General features: G+C 37.1%; 1 protein-coding gene across 5 annotated transcripts in view; it reads left to right on the top strand.

Annotated features, from left to right (window-relative positions):
- LOC100394816 (N-deacetylase and N-sulfotransferase 3) overlaps window positions 1-18831 on the top strand; it is a 183433-nt gene that overhangs the window by 66080 nt on the left and 98522 nt on the right. For all 5 annotated transcript variants that reach the window (XM_078366578.1, XM_078366579.1, XM_008992776.5 and 2 more), the window contains 2 exons: window positions 8487-8672; window positions 13944-14072. In XM_078366578.1, coding sequence (XP_078222704.1) covers window positions 8487-8672; window positions 13944-14072 — 315 coding nt within the window. The remainder of the gene's footprint in view (window positions 1-8486; window positions 8673-13943; window positions 14073-18831) is intronic.

The following is an 18831-nucleotide window of genomic DNA, read 5'->3' as shown; positions in this document are numbered from 1 at the left end:
ATATCTTTTTACATCCGTATTTTCAGTCTTTGTGTATCTTTACAGTATGATGAAGTGTGTTTCTTATAGGCAACCGATCATAGGACCTTGTATTTTTTATCCATTTGGCCACTCTGTGTCTTTTGATCAGGGAGTTTAGTTCACTTACATTCAGTGTTGTTATTTATTTGTAGAAACTTACTCCTGTCATTTTGTTATTTGTTTTCTGGTTGGTTTTCAGTTTTCTCTTTCTTCTTTTCTTCCTTTCTGTCTTCATTCTAGTGAAAGTAATTTTGTCTTGTGGTATGCTTTAATTTCTTGCTTTTTATTTTTTGTTTCTGTTGTGTTTTTTTATTTGAGGTTATCATGAGACTAGCAAATACTATTTATTTTAAACTGATGACAACTTAACACTGATTGCATAAACAAACACACAAAAAGAAAACTAATAACAACTCTGCACTTTAACTTCATCTCATCACTTTTTAATTTTTCATTGCTCCTTATGTCTTGTTGAAGTATGCCTTGAAAAGTTTTTGTAGTATTACTTTTGATTGATTCATCATTTAGTCTTTCTACTTAAGAGTAGTTTATACACCATCATTGCAGTGTTGCTATATTCTGTTTGTCTGTGTGCCTACTATTACCAGTGTACCAGTATTTTTACCTTCAGATGATCTCTTCTTGCTCATTAATAGTCTCTTCTTTCAGATTGGAAAACTCCCCTTAGCATTTCTTGTAAGACAGGTCTGGTGTTGATGAAATCCCTCAGTTTTTGTTTGTCTGTGAAAGTCTTTATTTCTCCTTCATGCTTGAGGAATATATCCACCAGATATACTATTCTAGCAGTAAAGTTCTTTTCCCTCAGTACTTTAAATATGTCTTGCCACCCTCTCTTGGCCTGTCAGGGTTCCACTGAAAAGTCTGCTGCCAGATGTATTGAAGCTCCACTGTATGTTATTTGTTACTTTCCTTGTTGCATTTAGGATATTGTCTTTGTGCTTGACTTTTGGGAGTTTGATTATTAGATGCCTTGAGGTAGTCTTCTATTTATTTATTTATTTATTTATTTATTTGAGATGCAGTTTCGCTCTTGTTACCCAGGCTGGAGTGCAATGGCACGATCTCGGCTCACTGCAACCTCCACCTCCTGGTTTCAGGCAATTCTCCTGCCTCAGCCTCCTGAGTAGCTGGGGTGTTCCATAACCTTCTTGTACTTGAATGCTGATCTCCAGATTTGGGAGGTTCTCTGTTATTATTCCTTTGAATAAACTTTTTACCCCCATCTGTTTCTCTATCTCTTTTTTAAAGCTAGTATCTCTGAGATTTGCCCTTTGGATGCTATTTTCTATATCTTATACGTGTGCTATATTGTTTCTTGTTTTTTCTTTTATTCTTTTTTTTGTCTCTTTTGACAGTATGTTTTCTAATAGGCTATCTTCAAGCTCACGGATTCTTTTTTTTTTTTTTTTTGCTTGATAAATTCTGCTATTAAATGACTCTGATGCATTCTTCAGCATGTCAATTGCATTTTTCAAGTCTAGAATTTCTGCTTGATTCTTTCTCATTATTTCAATCTCTTTTAAAACTTATCTGATAGATTACTGAATTTCTTATCTGTGTACATCTTGAATTTGTGTTTCCTCAGAAATTACCGTTTTGAGTTCTCTGTCTGAAAGGCCACACATCCTTGTTCCTCCAGGATTGGTCCCTGGTGCCTTATTTAGTTCACTTGGAGAGGTTGTTTTCCTGGATCATCTTGACCCTTGTAGATGTTCATCTGTGTCTGGGCACAGAAAAGTTAGGTCTTTATTATAGCCTTTGCAGTCTGGGCTTGTTTGTACTTGTCCTTGAGAAGGCTTTTCAGATATTCAAAGGTGCTTGGTTCCCAGGCCCAAGGTCACTGTGGTTCTTGCAGACTCATAGAGGTATCATCTTGGTGGTCTTGAAGAAGATCTAAAAGAAGGCTATGGCTTATTAGGCAGAAATTCTTGTTCATCTTCTTTACTTTCTCCCAAATAAACAGAGTCTCTTTTGTCCTGAGCTGCCTGGAACTGGGGTTATGATGATTCAAGCACCTCTGTGGCCACCACAACTGGGACTGCACTGGGTCAGGCCTAAAGACTCAGTCAGCACAGCATTGAGTCTTGTCAAAGGCCCACTTTAACCACTACCTGGCTACCAGCTATGTTCACTCAAGGCCCTAGGCCACTACAATCAGCAGGTGGCAAAGCCAGCAAGATTTGTGTCCTTCCCTTCAGAGCAGCAAGTTCCTCCAGGCCCCAGACAGGTCCAGGGATGCTGTCTGGGAGCCAAGGATTAGAGTGAAAAACATTAGAAATTTGATGTTCTATGCTACTGTGGATAAGTTGGTACCCAAACCATACTATAAAGTACTTCCTACTCTTCCTTCCCCTTTCCACAGGGAGAGAAGCCTTTCCCTCTGAGTACCATACCAACCCTCCCATGGCAGGGTTCTGCCAAGCCACCAGTGGTGTTCACTTAAGCCCAAGGGCTCTTCTTTTAACTTATGGTGAATGCTGCCAGGCCTGGGATTCACACTCTGGGCAGTGGGCTTCCCTCTGACCCAGGGAAGGTCCAGAAATGCTGTTCAAGAGCCTAGGCCTGAACTCAGAGACCCCAAGAGCCTGCTTGTTGCTCTACCCCACTATGGCCAAGCTGATATATAAGGTGCAAGAAAAGTCCCCTTTACTTTTCCCTATGCTTTTCTCAAACAGGAGTCTTTCACCATAGTCACCACAGCTGGGAGTGTGCCAAGTTGCACATGTAGTCATTGTGTCCCAGTGCTCAAGGCTCACAGCACACACCATGGCTATCACTGATGGTTATTCAGGCCCAAGGGCTCTTTAGTCATCAGGTGATGAATCCTTCCAAGACTAGGTCTCTCTCTTCAAGACAGTGGGTTCTCTTTTGTCGCAGAGTGTGTCAAGAAATGTTCTCCAGGAGCTAGGGCCTGGAAGAGGGCCTTATGACTCTGTCTGGTGCCCTCTCCTACTGTGGCTGAGCCAGTATCCAACATGCAAGACAATGTCCTCTTTGCTCTTTGCCCTCCTCCCCTTAAAGGGAAGGAGACACTTTCATTGCTATGCGTTGCACTGTCTGGGATTGGGGGAGGAGTGGCACAAGCAATCCTTTAGCTGCTCAGACTAGTGTCTACCTAAGTCACATCTACCCTAGTCTACTGGCTCTAAGCCCAATCCAGAACTAGGAGTTGCCTAGGAATTGCAGTCCTTGTGTGCTGGACTGTCCTTCAAGTTTATCTAGGACCTTAGAGCATGCTGGCCCATGTGGCTAGACTTGACAAGAAACTCGAGCTCTGACTGATGAGATGCGTGAATTCCCCTTGGGTAAGTCTAGTCCAAATGCTCCATGTGTGGACACTGGCTGAACCCAGCATGGCTTTGCTTTCTACTATGACAGGGTAGCATTGAGCCCATTGTAAAGTACCCCAGTCACTGGGCTCTCCCTTCCCCGAGTACATAGACCCTCTGCACTGCATGGCCACTGCCAAGGGACAGGGGAAAGGTGGCGCTGGTAATTCAAGACTGTCTCCAACTCTCCTTGATGCCATTTTCATTAACTTTTATGAAGATAAAATGAGGTACTATGATTGCTCACCTAATTTTTGTTTTTTCTAAACAGCACTTTTCTGTATACTGGTAGTTGTTAAAATTTGGTCTTTCTACAAGGGGTACAAATGGTGTAGGCTTCTATTCTGCCATCCTGCTCCACCCTCATAATTTTTAACTATAGTCTCAAAAGTACTTTCAAGTATTATTTACACAGATATTAAAATTTCCCTGAGAGTTATCATGTGTTTATTCTTCAGCCAAACAGGCAGTGTAACAAAGATAATTGAGAGAGTGAACACTGAAATGAGAGGGACGTAATCAGAATCAGACCATGTAGTTTTTCACTAATATTTAAATGAGTACTTGCTGTTGGAAAGACACTGAGCATATTGCAGTGGATAAAATGGAGCCTAAAGTTCATGAAGTTTATTGTTGAATGAAAAAGAGAGATATTATATAAATATCTTTTCTATGCAAAAAAATACATGCTTACAAACTGTGCTGTGTATTACGTAAAACCAAGGAAAGCTACTAAGAGAAGTCTTATTATCGACTTCATTTAAAGGGCCTTGTCAGCAAAGTCTTCTCTGAAGACGTGACAGAATAAATTACTTTCAGATTTATCCAGGTGAAGATTTGGAGTAGAAACAGTTCAGGCTAAGAAACTATATATAGGAAGATGCTGAGGTAGAAAAGTGCTTAGTGAGTTTCAGGGAAAGGTTCACGTGACTAAAATTCAGTGAAGGATGGAGAGTAGTGCAAGTTGAGGCTAGCTAAAGAAGCAAGGATCATATGCAGTGCTTGTGATCATGCTAAGAGTTTTGTAATTTAAGTGCAAAGGGAAATCAGGAAAGGATTTTGAGTAGGCGGTCACATAATCATATTTATGTCTCTTAAATATTGCCTTGCAGGGAATGGATTAGAAGGAAGCAAGAGAGAAAATGGGATTCTATGCCGCAAGGCAATGGGCTAAGATGGTGTATTCGACTAGAGTGATGATAATGATAGAACTGAAGAAAAGTAGCTAAACTTAAGATGTATACCAGAGATAGTACTGATAGGACATGACCATGGACTAGATTTAGGAAAGAAGAAACAGGAGGGGTCAAAATTCTATCTTTCAATACAACAACTTGTTTGTTGATGGTTGATGATGTCATTTAATAATATGGTGAAACCCTGGAGAAAGACAGTATCTGGTAGGGCTGAGATGTGGAGATCATGAATTCAACTATTAAGATTATTAATTCCACTTGTGTTCCAAGTATTTAATCATATTTTATAGTTACATAGCCATATTCCTCAGGGTTTTTGACCCATACCCTCCAGTAGAAAAATCCTGACATATAGTTCCTGGATCTAAGATGTTACTTTCAAACAAGGATTAATGAAAAGAATAATTAGAATTAACTTTTAAGGTAAACTTTTTACTGCAGTTTATAAAATAATATTTGCTTAATCTCAAATTGAACAATACTTAATCAGTATTTGGCTGATTACTTAATCAGCCAAAATATTAGCATGATGGCTAAACCTTTTAAAACATGATAGCCTGCCTTCCAGATCACACCACCTGCAATCGTAGCCCAAACTTTTCTATACGGTAACATTTCAGGTGTTCTCTCTGGTGATGAATGCAAATTTGGAAGCAAATTGATGTTGCTTTTTTCTAAAACGAATTTAAAAGAGGCCTCCTACTAACTGTGAATGACTCACAAGCTGGAACCACATGGCAGTGGCTGAGCATATTTTGAGGAATCAGAAGGGAAGTGAGCTTAGGAAGGAGTATTGGGATAGTAGTCAGAGTTCACCACAGAAGCCTCATGAAAAAGAATCCCAAAATCTGCAGGGAAAGCAGGAAAGACAGTCTGTCTCTTTTATTGGAAAAAAAAAAGTGGCCCAATAGTTTCATAATTTCCACATTATAGTTGAATGGTAGAATCATAGCATATAAAAATAATAGAAGCAGGGTAGTAATGACAACAATAATTTTAAAAATTCATTAAGTGTGTGTCATGTTTCCAGAACTATACTAACTGCCTTTCAGAGCTACCTCTGAACCCCTTTGAGTTAATGCCCTTATTATTAGCATTTTTGAAAACAGGAAACAAGGCTTAGAGCTCATAGATTGCTTGCCAAAGGCCATGCAGTTGATAAATGACAGCATGAACAGCTAGATACGTCCGATTCCAGAAGTGATGTCTTCTGCTACTGTGCCACACTGCACTAGCACACAAATAAAAGATGAAACTAAAAACCCCCTTTAGTCAGGTGTGCTGGTGTGCACTTGTAGTCCTAACTACTATGGAAGGATTGTTTACGCCCAGGAGGACGAGGCTGCAGTAAGCTATGTTCACCACCACTGTACTCCAGCCTGGGCAACAGAGTGAGATCCAGTCCCAATAAATTAATTAATTAATTAAAAATCACAGTAGATCGTTAGTGTTAAATCTAGGGAGAAAAAAAGTAAAAACTGTAGAGACATTGGTTGCCAAATATTTTTAAATTCAAAATAAAGGAAATGTCTCTGCTGTGCTGGGCCATCGTTTTGTGCTATGTGGGTCCCAAAGACACAGCTGACCACTCACGAGTATTTAAAATTACCTTGAGCTTTGGAAAAGCATAATTTCTTACAAATTTGCAGATACCTGAATTTTATAACATAACTCCTGTCATTGTGAATTTCTTCCTCACTTCTTCCCATACTCTTCAAAAAGCTGTTAACCTCCTCAGCACCACACAACATTTCCATGTAACAAGCCTGCACATGCACCCCTGAATCTAAAAGTTGAAATTCAAAATAAAAGAATACTATTTCACAACCATTACAGAAATAATAAAGTTACCGTAATAAAAAATTACATTTTTTTAAAGTTGTTAATCTATAATTATTCATTTTATAGTGTTTGTGATTGAAATTCATTTTTCTTCATCTGGTCTTTATCACCATTTCCCTAGCCTTCAACCACTTTAGATGAACACAAATTATGTGTTGATAAGTGATGTTTAGTGGGAAAGAAATTACTTTAGTTTGAGTTTTTAAAACAGTAAGAAAAAAAGCAATGAAATATTTCAATTCAACTTTTAGTGGAGTTCTGAATATGATGGTTATGTGGTTATGGCAATGTCTACAAAGGATTCAAATCAAATGAAGAATGTAAAACTTCCCTATCACACTTCAGAAACACAGGAATGGTCCACTTCACCTCCCATACCACCCATTCTCTTTCTCACAGCAGTAATGTAGTGGCTCCCATTTTTGGCATCCTCAACTACAGCCAACTGAACTGAGTTTTGAGCAATAAGCAGAGTTTACAAGATAAGGAAAGGGCATTCCAACTGAGGAGGACAGTGTGTATGGTATACAGCAATGACATGAAGGAAATCAGAAACTGGGGGGAATTAGCGCTGATAGGAGATGAGGCCATATAGGTAGGTTGGGACCAAATTTTGAGGGTCTTTTATGCCATACGAAGGAACTTGAACAAGTATTTAGGTAATGGAAACCGTTGGCAAGCTGGTTTCCTTCTACATTCAGGCACTTCATATACTTTCTTCCCCTCCTGTTATTATTTAGATTTAAAAACAAAGCTAACCAGCCAGGCGCGATGGCTCACGCCTGTAATCCCAGCACTTTGGGAGGCCGAGGCGGGTAGATCACGAGGTCAAGAGATCGAGACCATCCTGGTCAACAAGGTGAAACCCCGTCTCTACTAAAAATACAAAAATTGGCTGGGCATGGTGGTGCGCGCCTGTAATCCCAGCTACTCGGGAGGCTGAGGTAGGAGAATTGCTTGAACCCAGGAGGCGGAGGTTGCGGTGAGCCGAGATCGCGCCATTGCACTCCAGCCTGGGTAACAAGAGCGAAACTCCGTCTCAAAAAAAAAAAAAAAAAAAAAAAAAAAAACAAAGCTAACCATATCTCTAACTTTTCCATACCAACTGGCCGCATATTTCAACAATTTAATTCATTCAGCAGCCTGATACTATGATTCTGTGCATGTGAAATTATTGGGCATGAAGACAGATATTAATTTTAGAAACCTATTTTAGTGGAATTTTCAAAGACTTTTTTCAAGCAATTGAAAAATATAATCAGAAAAAATAAAAAGTAATTTTGGAGAAAAAAATACATGTTACCTACTGAAGCCATGGGTGGTCTGTTTCTAAAGGACACATTTCATTTTGTGTTCCTGTGTAATTTTCCTCTAACCCTTTTCTTTTTTAACTGGAGTGATTTTAATGTACAAGAGCTTGACTTCGAATCGACTAAGTTTCCAGAATATTTGGCTGTGTCAGTATTTTCAACCTTCACTATAGGGGCTTTTACTTCAAAAGAAAATTACTCTATAGAATTCTACCACATTATTCAATCAAAGTGTGTGCTTCACCTAAGGCAGGGAACATTGTTACTACTGGGCCACATGCTGAGGGGACAATGGAAATGTGGCAAACTTGGTAGAAACTATACAGCAGACAAAATAAAATCTTGTCAGCAGCCTAGTGATTTTGGAATGTGTTCCTCTAATAAATATTGGCTTCATTTTGTGGGAAATGCTTAGTTTTGTTTTTAATAAGTGTCTAACATTTAGTTTGTCGATGTTGTGGGCAATGGGAAAACAGGTGGTTATGACAAGGATGTGCAAAATAGAGGCTATTTCAGGTTATTCATTAAAATCACTCGTTCTGTCTCACCACCCCTCAAACACAGATGCATTAACGTAGAGACTGGTGGAATGGCTACCAGGCTTCATGACGTCTAGAGGTGTTAATAGCTGGTACTTTAATTTTACCACACAATTAAGTAATGATGCATTTAAACATAAATATTTATAGTACATTTGAAATTCTTGAGGTACCAATAGGATCAAGATAAATCTTTACACACTCTGATTAACATCTGCTTGGTCTTAGGAGCATGGCATTCCTACGGACATGGGCTACGCCGTGGCCCCTCACCATTCTGGCGTCTACCCTGTGCACGTTCAGCTTTATGAGGCCTGGAAGAAGGTCTGGAATATTAAAATCACCAGCACTGAAGAATATCCACATCTGAAACCAGCTAGATACCGGAGGGGTTTTATCCACAAAAACATCATGGTGAGCTTCCTCCGGTATGCATAGGGTACCGCTAATTCTGCCAGATTTACATTCCTCATTGGAAGAAAGAAAAAAGCAAATGTTAGAAACATAACTGTAGGCGAAGCTCCATACTCCAGGAAGCATATTTGTCATATCTAAGCAGAAAATGTTTTAATTAAAATCACTTCTTTTCAATTCTTCAAATATAACTGGAAAAGGTTTTTTTTACTGACATTACCACTGGTATGCAGGCACTGATGTTAAAATACTAAAAAAAAAATTATTTAACTTGCAGATAATTTTTAGTAGACATCATTTCTTCAAAATGTTATTCAGTATGAAAAACTAACACCAACTCTGTCTATATTAACCATGCTGCTCTTTGACAAGTCAGTCAAACTGTGTTCTTCTGTTTACCAAGCCAGACTAAAAAAGAACTCAACCACCTGCAGCCAGAAGCCACATGTGAGGCCCTGCATAACCATTAACAGAAAATAATATAGAGTAAAAATGACAGGTGATGTTAATTAAATCATTTGCAAACACCACTGAATTCTATCTGGGCTTCTCTGTTTTGCTTTTTACAATTTTAGCAAATGTATATTGTTGAAATATGCTACTACCTCCCAAAGTAAGCAATTAAATCCTAATTTATTCCTAAATCAGAAAATCCAAACAAAGTACTAGTATAGCTAGGAACGGGCCTCCTAATTTAGAATCACACACTGGGAAGAAACACCACAGAAGAACACTATACGATGAGCCACCATAACACTCTGTTGAAATGATAAGTCTAAAGAGATGTCTACCCTCTAGAATTAGGTTATAACTGACTTCTTTTCAATGTCTGCAAAAATTACAGAGTGGATAGACATATAACTTGGATGATCTCCCATCTTGACTTTTCCCTCAATAAAAACTGATATAAATGCTAGACGGGGACATTATGGCCACATTTTATCCCAATCTACCCTTCCTCTGTACTGAAAATGAACTTACAGTGGCTCAAGCTGCTAGTGTTCTGACCAGAGGGAGTTTAGAAGACCTGGGTTATATTTTCCATTTCTCCTAAAAACACATTTTATCTATATTACAAATGCATGAATTTTGCAGGTAATTGAGGCTCTAATAGATTTCCTGTTTTGATGGAACTGTCTCTGTGGGCCCACTTTTGCAGCAATCTGTGGAAACCTTCTATATTTGGCTTGTGGGCTCTTAGATGAGAGCTTCCAAATGGGATATATTCAGCAGACAGTAGATTACACAATGAGAGAGAAAAAACAGGGCTAGGAGCCATCCAAATAGAGAAGCTAGTAGAGATCACAGGAGCCAATATGCCTTCCTAGGAAAAGAATGCATCTAGAAAAAGGGAACTGAGGACTAAACTTTAGATCACATTCTTATTTTGTTGTATGAGAAGAAAGCAACATTTTTTTGATGATCCATTTCCAAATCCAACTCAAAAGGCTTATTTTCCTTTTAAACCAGTTATCAATTGTGCTATTATCTTTAATTCAGTTCTGTAATTTGAACATCATTCTATCCCCCCAGCACTTCTAATCAGTGTCTACATTTCATCAATAATTTCTTTATATCCTTTTTATTTCCTTTCCCACTGCCACCATCTTAATCTACTTCGTTGACTTTCATGTGTTGACTCTGGTGCTGCTTTCTACTTGTCTATTTACAGCTTTCATCCACCCCCTCACTGCAGTCTATCCCATAGACAGTGCCAACCTTTTAATCTTTCTAAAATGCTGCCTTCATCCTGGCCTTTCTAACCTTGATCAGTTCCAATTGCTTCCATACTCACTAATATAATCTTCAGGGACCTGAAAAACATCTGGTCTATCTACCTTTCTATTTCCTATTCCCTGTAGCTGAAATACACTTACTCCAACCAAACCCTGTAATAGTATTGCTGTTACCAGGCCTGTGTCATTCTTTCCACCTTAAGAGACTTTCTGGCCACTCTCTACCTATTTCTATAACCTTTATTGTTCAATATTAAGTCCCATATCTTAAATAATTGAAAACAAAATACCCTAGTATATAGCAACTTAATAACTCATACCTACAGGGATTGTATTCTCCTCTGAATTCCTATAACACATCATTTCACATTTTCATCAGCAACATAAACACCAATTACACTTTAAGGTGTTTGAGCCCTAACCAAAATCTCTGGACCTCCAGTTTTATTGCATTTTCAACTGAGCCATTTTAGTTTCCTTCAGTCAGGACCTGATAGAAAACCAGCACTCTCTACTCTAATTTCTGGTTGTTGAACATGACTCTCTAGAAAGAATCAGTATATTAGTCCATCTCACATTGCTATGAGAAGATACCCAAGACTGGGGTAATTTATAAAGGAAAGATGTTTAATTGATGCACCATTCAGCATGGCTGGGCAGACCTCAGGAAACCTACAATCATGGCAGAAGGCAAAGAGGAAGCAAAGCACCTTCTTCACAAGGCAGCAGGAAGAAGAAGTGCTGAATGAATGGGGAAGACCTCTTATAAAATCATCAGATCTCGTGAGAACTCAATATCACAAGAACAGAATGTGGGATACTACTCCCATGATTCAGTTACCTCCACACCTGGTCTCTCTATTGACACATGAGCATTATGGGGATTATAATTTAAGATGAGATTTGGGTGGGGACACAAACTCTAACCATATCAGCCAGAGACTCAAAGAAATTAGACTACACAGCCTATATACTTACTGTTTTTAGTGGAAATGCCCATTGGTAGAGTCTACTATTAATCCTGCTGAAAACCGTCTAAGTGGTCTTTATTGGTATTCCCCAGAAGTATTTGTTGGCAATTGCTCCTGAATGAGCCTTAGGTACAGACGTTGGCTTCAGTTCCCATTGGCCAAGATTCTTGTTGATCATGGCTTTCATCATCAACTATTTTCAGCAGCAATAAAGTTTCCAGGGGTTCACTGGCATCTCAAAGTTTGAATTTGATGTTGTTACATTCCCAGAACCAAGTCTAGTGGGCTGTCCACAGCAGAATACCTAAAAACGTTTCTCATCCTTTCTGTAGCACAAGAAAGCTGTTTCAAGGAGCATGCTCCTTATTTGGTGCCACTGCATTTAAGGAGCAAGGCAGTAGAATATGACACTTTTAACACTCTTAATTATCTCCATAGCCCCCTATGGTAGTCCACTGACTCCCCTAGGGCCCTCCATGGGGCTCATACCCTCAGCAGTAGTGCTTCTGGAGTTGCAGGGTAAAGCCTGCCACTTCCTCTTCACTGCACCAAAATTCAAAGAATTTGAGAGACAGACAGAACTCAAATATCTTTTCACTTATCTCTTCATTTTGCACAGAATCAGCCAGGTAATCAAGTCAAAAGGATGGCTCTGTATATATTCTATAATCTTCCAAGCAAGAGATTCAAACTGAACCCTAGAAGTGATTCAGTCATAGACATACACTTTTAAAATATAACATTTACTTGGCATTTAACACGTGAGCATTTTATTATTTAGCTTTGAGGTCTTTCTCGTTACCCCGATATAGTTTAAATTCTTCAAGAGTAGAAAACATCTTTTTCTGTTCTCCCACATGGACTGGCATGAAACTAGCACATACATCTAACATTCTAGCATAAAACTAACTCCATGCAACAGATTAACATAGAGTCCATAGTTAGTTCCACTAGCATGGAACTAACTCTGTTCTGCGGGCTAGTATAGAGTTTAGAATAAATATTTTTAAATAAATGAATAAATGCTATATAAAGAATTTGTTCCAAATGCTTTCCAAATTCAAAATTTCATTTTTAATTTCCAAATATTACATTTATAATAATTGTTAGAAACTATATTTAATTCTGCTAAAATGTGTTTGCATTTAGTTTTTTGTGTATGTATAGATAGGATTTTGAGGATATATAATGCCTTTAAACATCAGAGCTAATATTCTGTGCTTTAAACAGATTTTTTAAACTATTTTATTAAGACAAAATAGCTTCTAAGGATGTAACTTCTACCAACTTACCAAAATAAATAAGATATATACAGTTTTGGTTTATTCAGTAGTAAGTGATATATTGATTGAACTGTCTGTTCAAGGACTAGATTATATAATCGATTGTATTATATAACCAATATTGTACTGTCCAAGAGCTAGATTAAAATTTATTTTAATATACCTTCAAGTTTTTTAAAAAACTAGTATACTTCCAGAGGGTTACAAAACATAAGAAGTCCTGGACAGGTAATATTTTGAAAGCACTTACTGAACCAAATATGCTTTAAGAGTAGAGACAGAAAACATCAAGATTGATTTGCTTAGGACAATAACGAGAAGACCTGCCTGTATATGATTCTGTAACATTTGTAGCTCTCTGAAGTATACTTATTAATGTTCTGCTACTTCAAATGTATAGTGACAAACACAGGTCACCATGAAGTCATTGGAAAATATTTAGCTTAAGGCTTTACCATCTTGCACAGCTTTAATTTACACCTCCTTTTATAATTGCAAAAGGCTGTAAAAATTAAAAAAAACTTATCAGAAGTATATATAACTGAAGCAGATAATAGCTCTTATACACAAAGGATGAAGAGAAGACCTTTTGCTAAATGACTTTTTACCATTTTGTTGTTACACTTTCTAAAAGTAACAAACTAAGTGGACAATCTCTTGGAACTGGCAGGCTTCACATTTAGAATCTGAGGCAATTACTATAGCCTGCAGTAGTCCTTTCAGACGGGAACAGTACTGTGATTTGCTTCTCAAATATTCATTCTAATTTAAAATGTCATTCCCTAAGAAGCATATTGAGTTGATAATTGACTTCATTTTCTAATGCATGACAGAATTTGGCAGAATTTTTATTGCATTTGATGGCAGAATTTTATTCTTAAAATTCTTGCCTATGAGGATTACAGTATACCATAGACAATGCAATACTTTTAAAGTCTCATTTTCACTTCTTTTTTTTTAATCTCTTAAAAAACATCTCTTTAAGATGCTGGAACCTACTAGGCTTCTTAATAGAATTACTTACTTTGATATTTAAAACAAACAAGTGGCTAAAATAACACAATACCTATTGTAGTTTTAAAATATTTCTTCAACTTTCTCCACTCTTCCTTCCATATTAACATCTCCCTCTCTTACCTAGAGTATGATAGATTGTCCAGGCCCTAGTTAGACCTGAATAATGTCGCTAGCTTGTGCATCATCTTCCATAAGCAAAAAGCTAAGTTTCAACAAATTGACTGAAAAAAGCTTTTTCCTTACTTTTTTAAATTTTTCCTTCAGGTTCTCCCAAGACAAACCTGTGGGCTTTTCACTCACACCATTTTCTACAAAGAATATCCAGGGGGTCCTAAAGAGCTGGATAAAAGTATCCAAGGAGGAGAACTTTTCTTCACTGTCATTCTCAACCCCGTAAGTACTTTGTTCTCCAAATAAATAGTGAAAAATGATAGGGCTGGCAAAAATTACCATGGCAAAGAGGCTAGGGATTGGGCAGTCCTTTGCCAAGCCAATATGAAGTTCTAGCTTCGAAACAGTAGTAAAAACTAAATGGAACCACATTTAGAAATGGGGACAAACCAATTCTACAAGTGGTAGTAACATGAGGAATTCATGGCAGAACCAGGGAAGTGCTCCAGCAGATCCTCCTCCCCGTTGGAAAGTGATCAGAAGCTTTTATGGAGAACAAAATTTTTCACCTGTAAAACTCTATTTCCACTGGGAACCAATTGTTTTTTTGTTGTTGTTGTTTTTCATTTAGGCAACAATTACCTCTATTATTCTTTTTTATCTTACTATTTAAAGTTAATGTAGAAGCGAAATGGTAGAGGAATAAGGTAAGCAAATAGAGTCATATTTTCTACTTCATGTTAGATCTCATGTTGTTAGGTTATAGGCTGAAGCAGAGCAGGCCTATTTAATGTGCAAGTCTTTTACTTTTCATACTTGTGTGTCAGATCCACAATGAATGAACCATTTGCATATATTTATGCTTGAGGCAAGTATTAGAAAGTTGTGTAGCAAAAGAACACATTGAAGTAAACTATACAAGGGAAAGAAGGAATTTTATTTCCCTTCTGAAAATCACTAACATAAAAATAAAGCTAAGTTTATTTATCAGATGATGTATGGGTTTGCTCCTGGCATTAGCAATATTCAAGATTAAAAAAAATAATTATTTCCAAATGTAAAAAAATGTTATCAGTAAACAAATTGGATAAGATAGGGATAAATTGAATAAAATTTGCAAAACCCCTCTCTTGATCTTAGTTTTATAGTCCCTGCAAATAAAATTCCAGATAGTGCATCTACTTGTATTCAAGGAAATTTACTGTATTTAACTCTACTTGTATTCATACACTATACCTATTTTTTAACTTCTAGAAAATGAGATAGAAGAAAGAGTAACTCATCTTTGGACAAATCCTGCTTGTATATTTAAAAATGGGGATAGTTTGAAGTAGTGTGATATTTGGACTTCTGGAAATTTATCAACCTTCAGATCCCGAAATTACCAATAACTCTGGTTTGAACGTCAGAAATAATATGATTCTTCTAACTTAGCTATTTTCACAAATGGAAGTATTTTGAATGTCCGTATACAGCTTTCTTTTCTTTTTTCTCAATTCAGTCAGTACAGGAATATACAGGCAAAAAGAGTTAAACCAATGCCTGGTTATGAACTGAAGAAACAGTTAAAACAGTCTTAAAATGCCAACATTTTCACCAATAATTGTAAGCACTGTAATATGTCATCTGTAAAATTCTGATGCTTCATATTTACTTTCATCATAGAGCAACAGGAGTATTAACAAATAATCACGAACTTTTTTTATTGCACTTTTCAGTTCTGGAGTACAGATGCAGAACATGCAGATTTGTTACACAGGTATACACATGCCATGGTGGTTGGCTGCATCCACCAACCTGTCATCTATGTTAGGTATTTCTCCTAATGCTATCCCTCCCCTAGCCCCTCACCCCCTAACAGCCCCCAGTGTGTGATGGTCCCCTCTCTGTGTCCATGTGTTCTCATTGTTCAACTCCCACTTATGAGTAATAACATGTGGTGTTTGGTTTTCTGTTCTTGTGTTAATTTGCTGGGAATGATGGTTTCCTGCTTCATCCATGTCCCTGCAAAGGACATGAACTCATCCTTTTTTATGGCTGCATAGTATTCCAAATCATGAATTTCTTAAAAGCTCGTAATAGTATTTTATCTCTGAATTTCTAAACCGAATGAATTTCATTTAGCATGGAAGAAATTCAAAGTTATATCATTCACGTACAATGGATTCATACTAAAAATTTCACCCATTTGTGATAAGAAATATTACATTTTTCATTAATTAAAAACTAAATTATGTCTTAAATTTTAAAAACCTTACAGTATAGTTTATGTTAATTTTGGACATTAATTGGACTAACTGCGCAAATTCTTTAACAAATCCTCACTACTTTTCAGGCCTTTATCAATGATATTTGGCAATTTTATGTCTTGATGAGGAGGTTCATAGGAATAAAGGCGGCAGGGGAGACAGGGTAAGCTGGACAAAACTTGTTCTTTCCTGATTCAGAAAACTTACAGACAATTACTTTCAGAAAAAATACCTAGACTCAAAATAAATGACAAATCTTGCCAGATACCACAAGACAGACAAAGAATTCAAAGCTAACTTTATCTGGCACACCAACTCCAATGTTGGAAGCAATTCTACTCACCTGGAGACAAGAGGTTAAGAAGCCCACATCTGGATTTAGCCCATATCTAGCCAGAGGGAAAACTGTTATCATTAGTTAGTGATGTGGCCTTGGAGAATAGAGTAAGGAGTAGTGGCATGCTTCTCATGAATTCTCCATCCTTCAATTAAGTGCCTGGATAAAGTTTGTATTGAAACTAAGGAAGATTCAGGTACAGTAAGGCATGCCAGTAATTTAGCAAATGATGTTTTTATTAGGCCAGAACGAAAATGAGAAAACCTTGATAGAATCAAAGTATACATTAGCTGCAGGAAAGTCATGAATTTTAATTATGGTGGATATGAAAAATAGCCATTATAAGTGTAATACCCCAGGCCTCAATTAGAAATGCCATTTTCTGAGAATGCCAAGTGAGGTTATCATTTACTACAAAAAAGATAGATGTATATTAGAAACATGGCACTTAAATACATTCAAATACATTTGAGCTGAAAACAGAAATATAAACAGAACTTTAGTTAATGAGGGTTTTAATTTTTTTCCCATGTCACCATAATATCAAGGTGCTCTAATAACTTACCAGTACTGGGGTGAGAGATGACTACAATAATGTGCCCCTCAGAATTAAACTGGAAAGATCACAGAAAAGGTAAAAACTCCTTAAACAGAATAACTCTCTGGACTGAAATGTTCTAATGTTACCAAAATATTTGTTATTGTGCAAGAAAGAAGTATAAATCAAGTGAATTTAACAAAATAGAGAATTACAAAGACAAACGTTAGCACTGTCTCGGGTAGAGAAAACCTCGGTCATCTCTAAATGAGCCTTTCCAATGTCATAGGCCTGGACACCTCTCATGTAGGTTGGGTGCAGGGGTTTCGATGAATAGACTTTGAGGTTCAGATCCAGCAGGCTATCTGAGCCTGGAACCATTAAGATTTCAATTTTTCTAATTATAGTCTTTCTGATTCTAAACCCAAATGATGACTTCCTCATTATGGTTTACTTTCTCATGTAGCTCCTTCTATAGGAGAAAAATATGTTAATCATAAAAACTTATACTCTTTGGGAGAATAATTCGCAATATAATTTTACAAGTTTTATTTTAATTGATCAATATAACCAGACCCCCTGGAAAGAGCCCTCTAACTGTATAGACAGTAATTGTAGAGTATTTCAGTTCCTCTCTAATTTACAATTATACATTTTAAACTAATAGAAGGTATCCTGTTTTTATTTATCGGTTCCATGAGCTTTTGCTAATTTGATTCTGCTCCAGAAAAACTGACTCTCCCTGCAAGTGTGCTTGATCAGGTTTTAGAGCTTGTCAGCCAGAAACAGACCTCAAACTGGTTGTGATTCAGGTTAGTAATGAGAGTTACCTCATGATATACCATGGGAGAGAGCCACTGGGAGTACCCCAGAGTCACTGTTAGCTATACATAGGCAAGACGTTTCTACACAAATATATAATATACTCAGATATAAATATTCTTGATCAGTTTACAATTCTACAGAGTACTCATATATCTTTTCAAAACCTGTAAGAGTCTATTGACTTTATATAAAGAGTCTATTAATTTACATAAAGTAATATGTAGAAGGGTACTAACAACTAAAACTTATGAAGATAACAAAAGAATTAATTGGCAATGAGTGCATCTGCCCTCGGTAAATAGAACGCTATGTAATTTATGGCATATATACTTATACAAAGCAACTAGTAAGACTACAGTGTCCATTTTAACAAGTTTCCAGTTCCACCTATCTTAGGAAAATGCAATAATTGGTCTCTAGCCAATCCTATAGATTTGGGAGTAAACTGAATCTCTTTGGAGAGGCTCAAAAGATTCATTTTGAAGCTTGTAAAGTATGAGTAGAATAAGTAGTTCTCTTGGGTGGGACCAATTAATTTTATCATTTTATTATATGTATTGCTCCATACTCGCTTGGAATGCAAGCTCCTATAGGGCATTTACATCGTGTGTTTTGTTTACTCTAAACCTCCACACTAGGAAGAGTTCTGGTATTATAAGGTGCTTAAAAATATTTTATAAACGAATAAATGAACTTAAATGTCCAAAAGGGAGAGGGGGAATGGCCAGTAGCAAAATAAATTATGTTCACCTTTATGTAATATAATACATTATATAATAAAATACACTATGTAATAAAATACATTCAGGCATTTAAAAACATGTATAATAATTTTAGCTGGGCATGGTGGCTCAAACCTGTAATTCCAGCACTTTGGGAGGCCAACGTGGGTGGATCACCTGAGGTCAGGAGTTTGTGACCAGCCTGGCCAACATGATGAAACCACGTCTATACTAAAAATACAAAAATTAGTCAGGCATGGTGGTGCACACCTGTAATCCCAGCTACTCAGAAGGCTGAGGCAGGGGAATCGCTTGAACCAAGGAGGCAGAAGTTGCAGTGAACTGAGATCATGCCACTGCACTCCAGCCT

This window comes from Callithrix jacchus, chromosome 3, assembly GCF_049354715.1.
Source record: "Callithrix jacchus isolate 240 chromosome 3, calJac240_pri, whole genome shotgun sequence".
Classification (NCBI taxonomy): Eukaryota; Metazoa; Chordata; class Mammalia; order Primates; family Cebidae; genus Callithrix; species Callithrix jacchus.
This window is presented reverse-complemented; position numbering and strand designations above follow the sequence as displayed.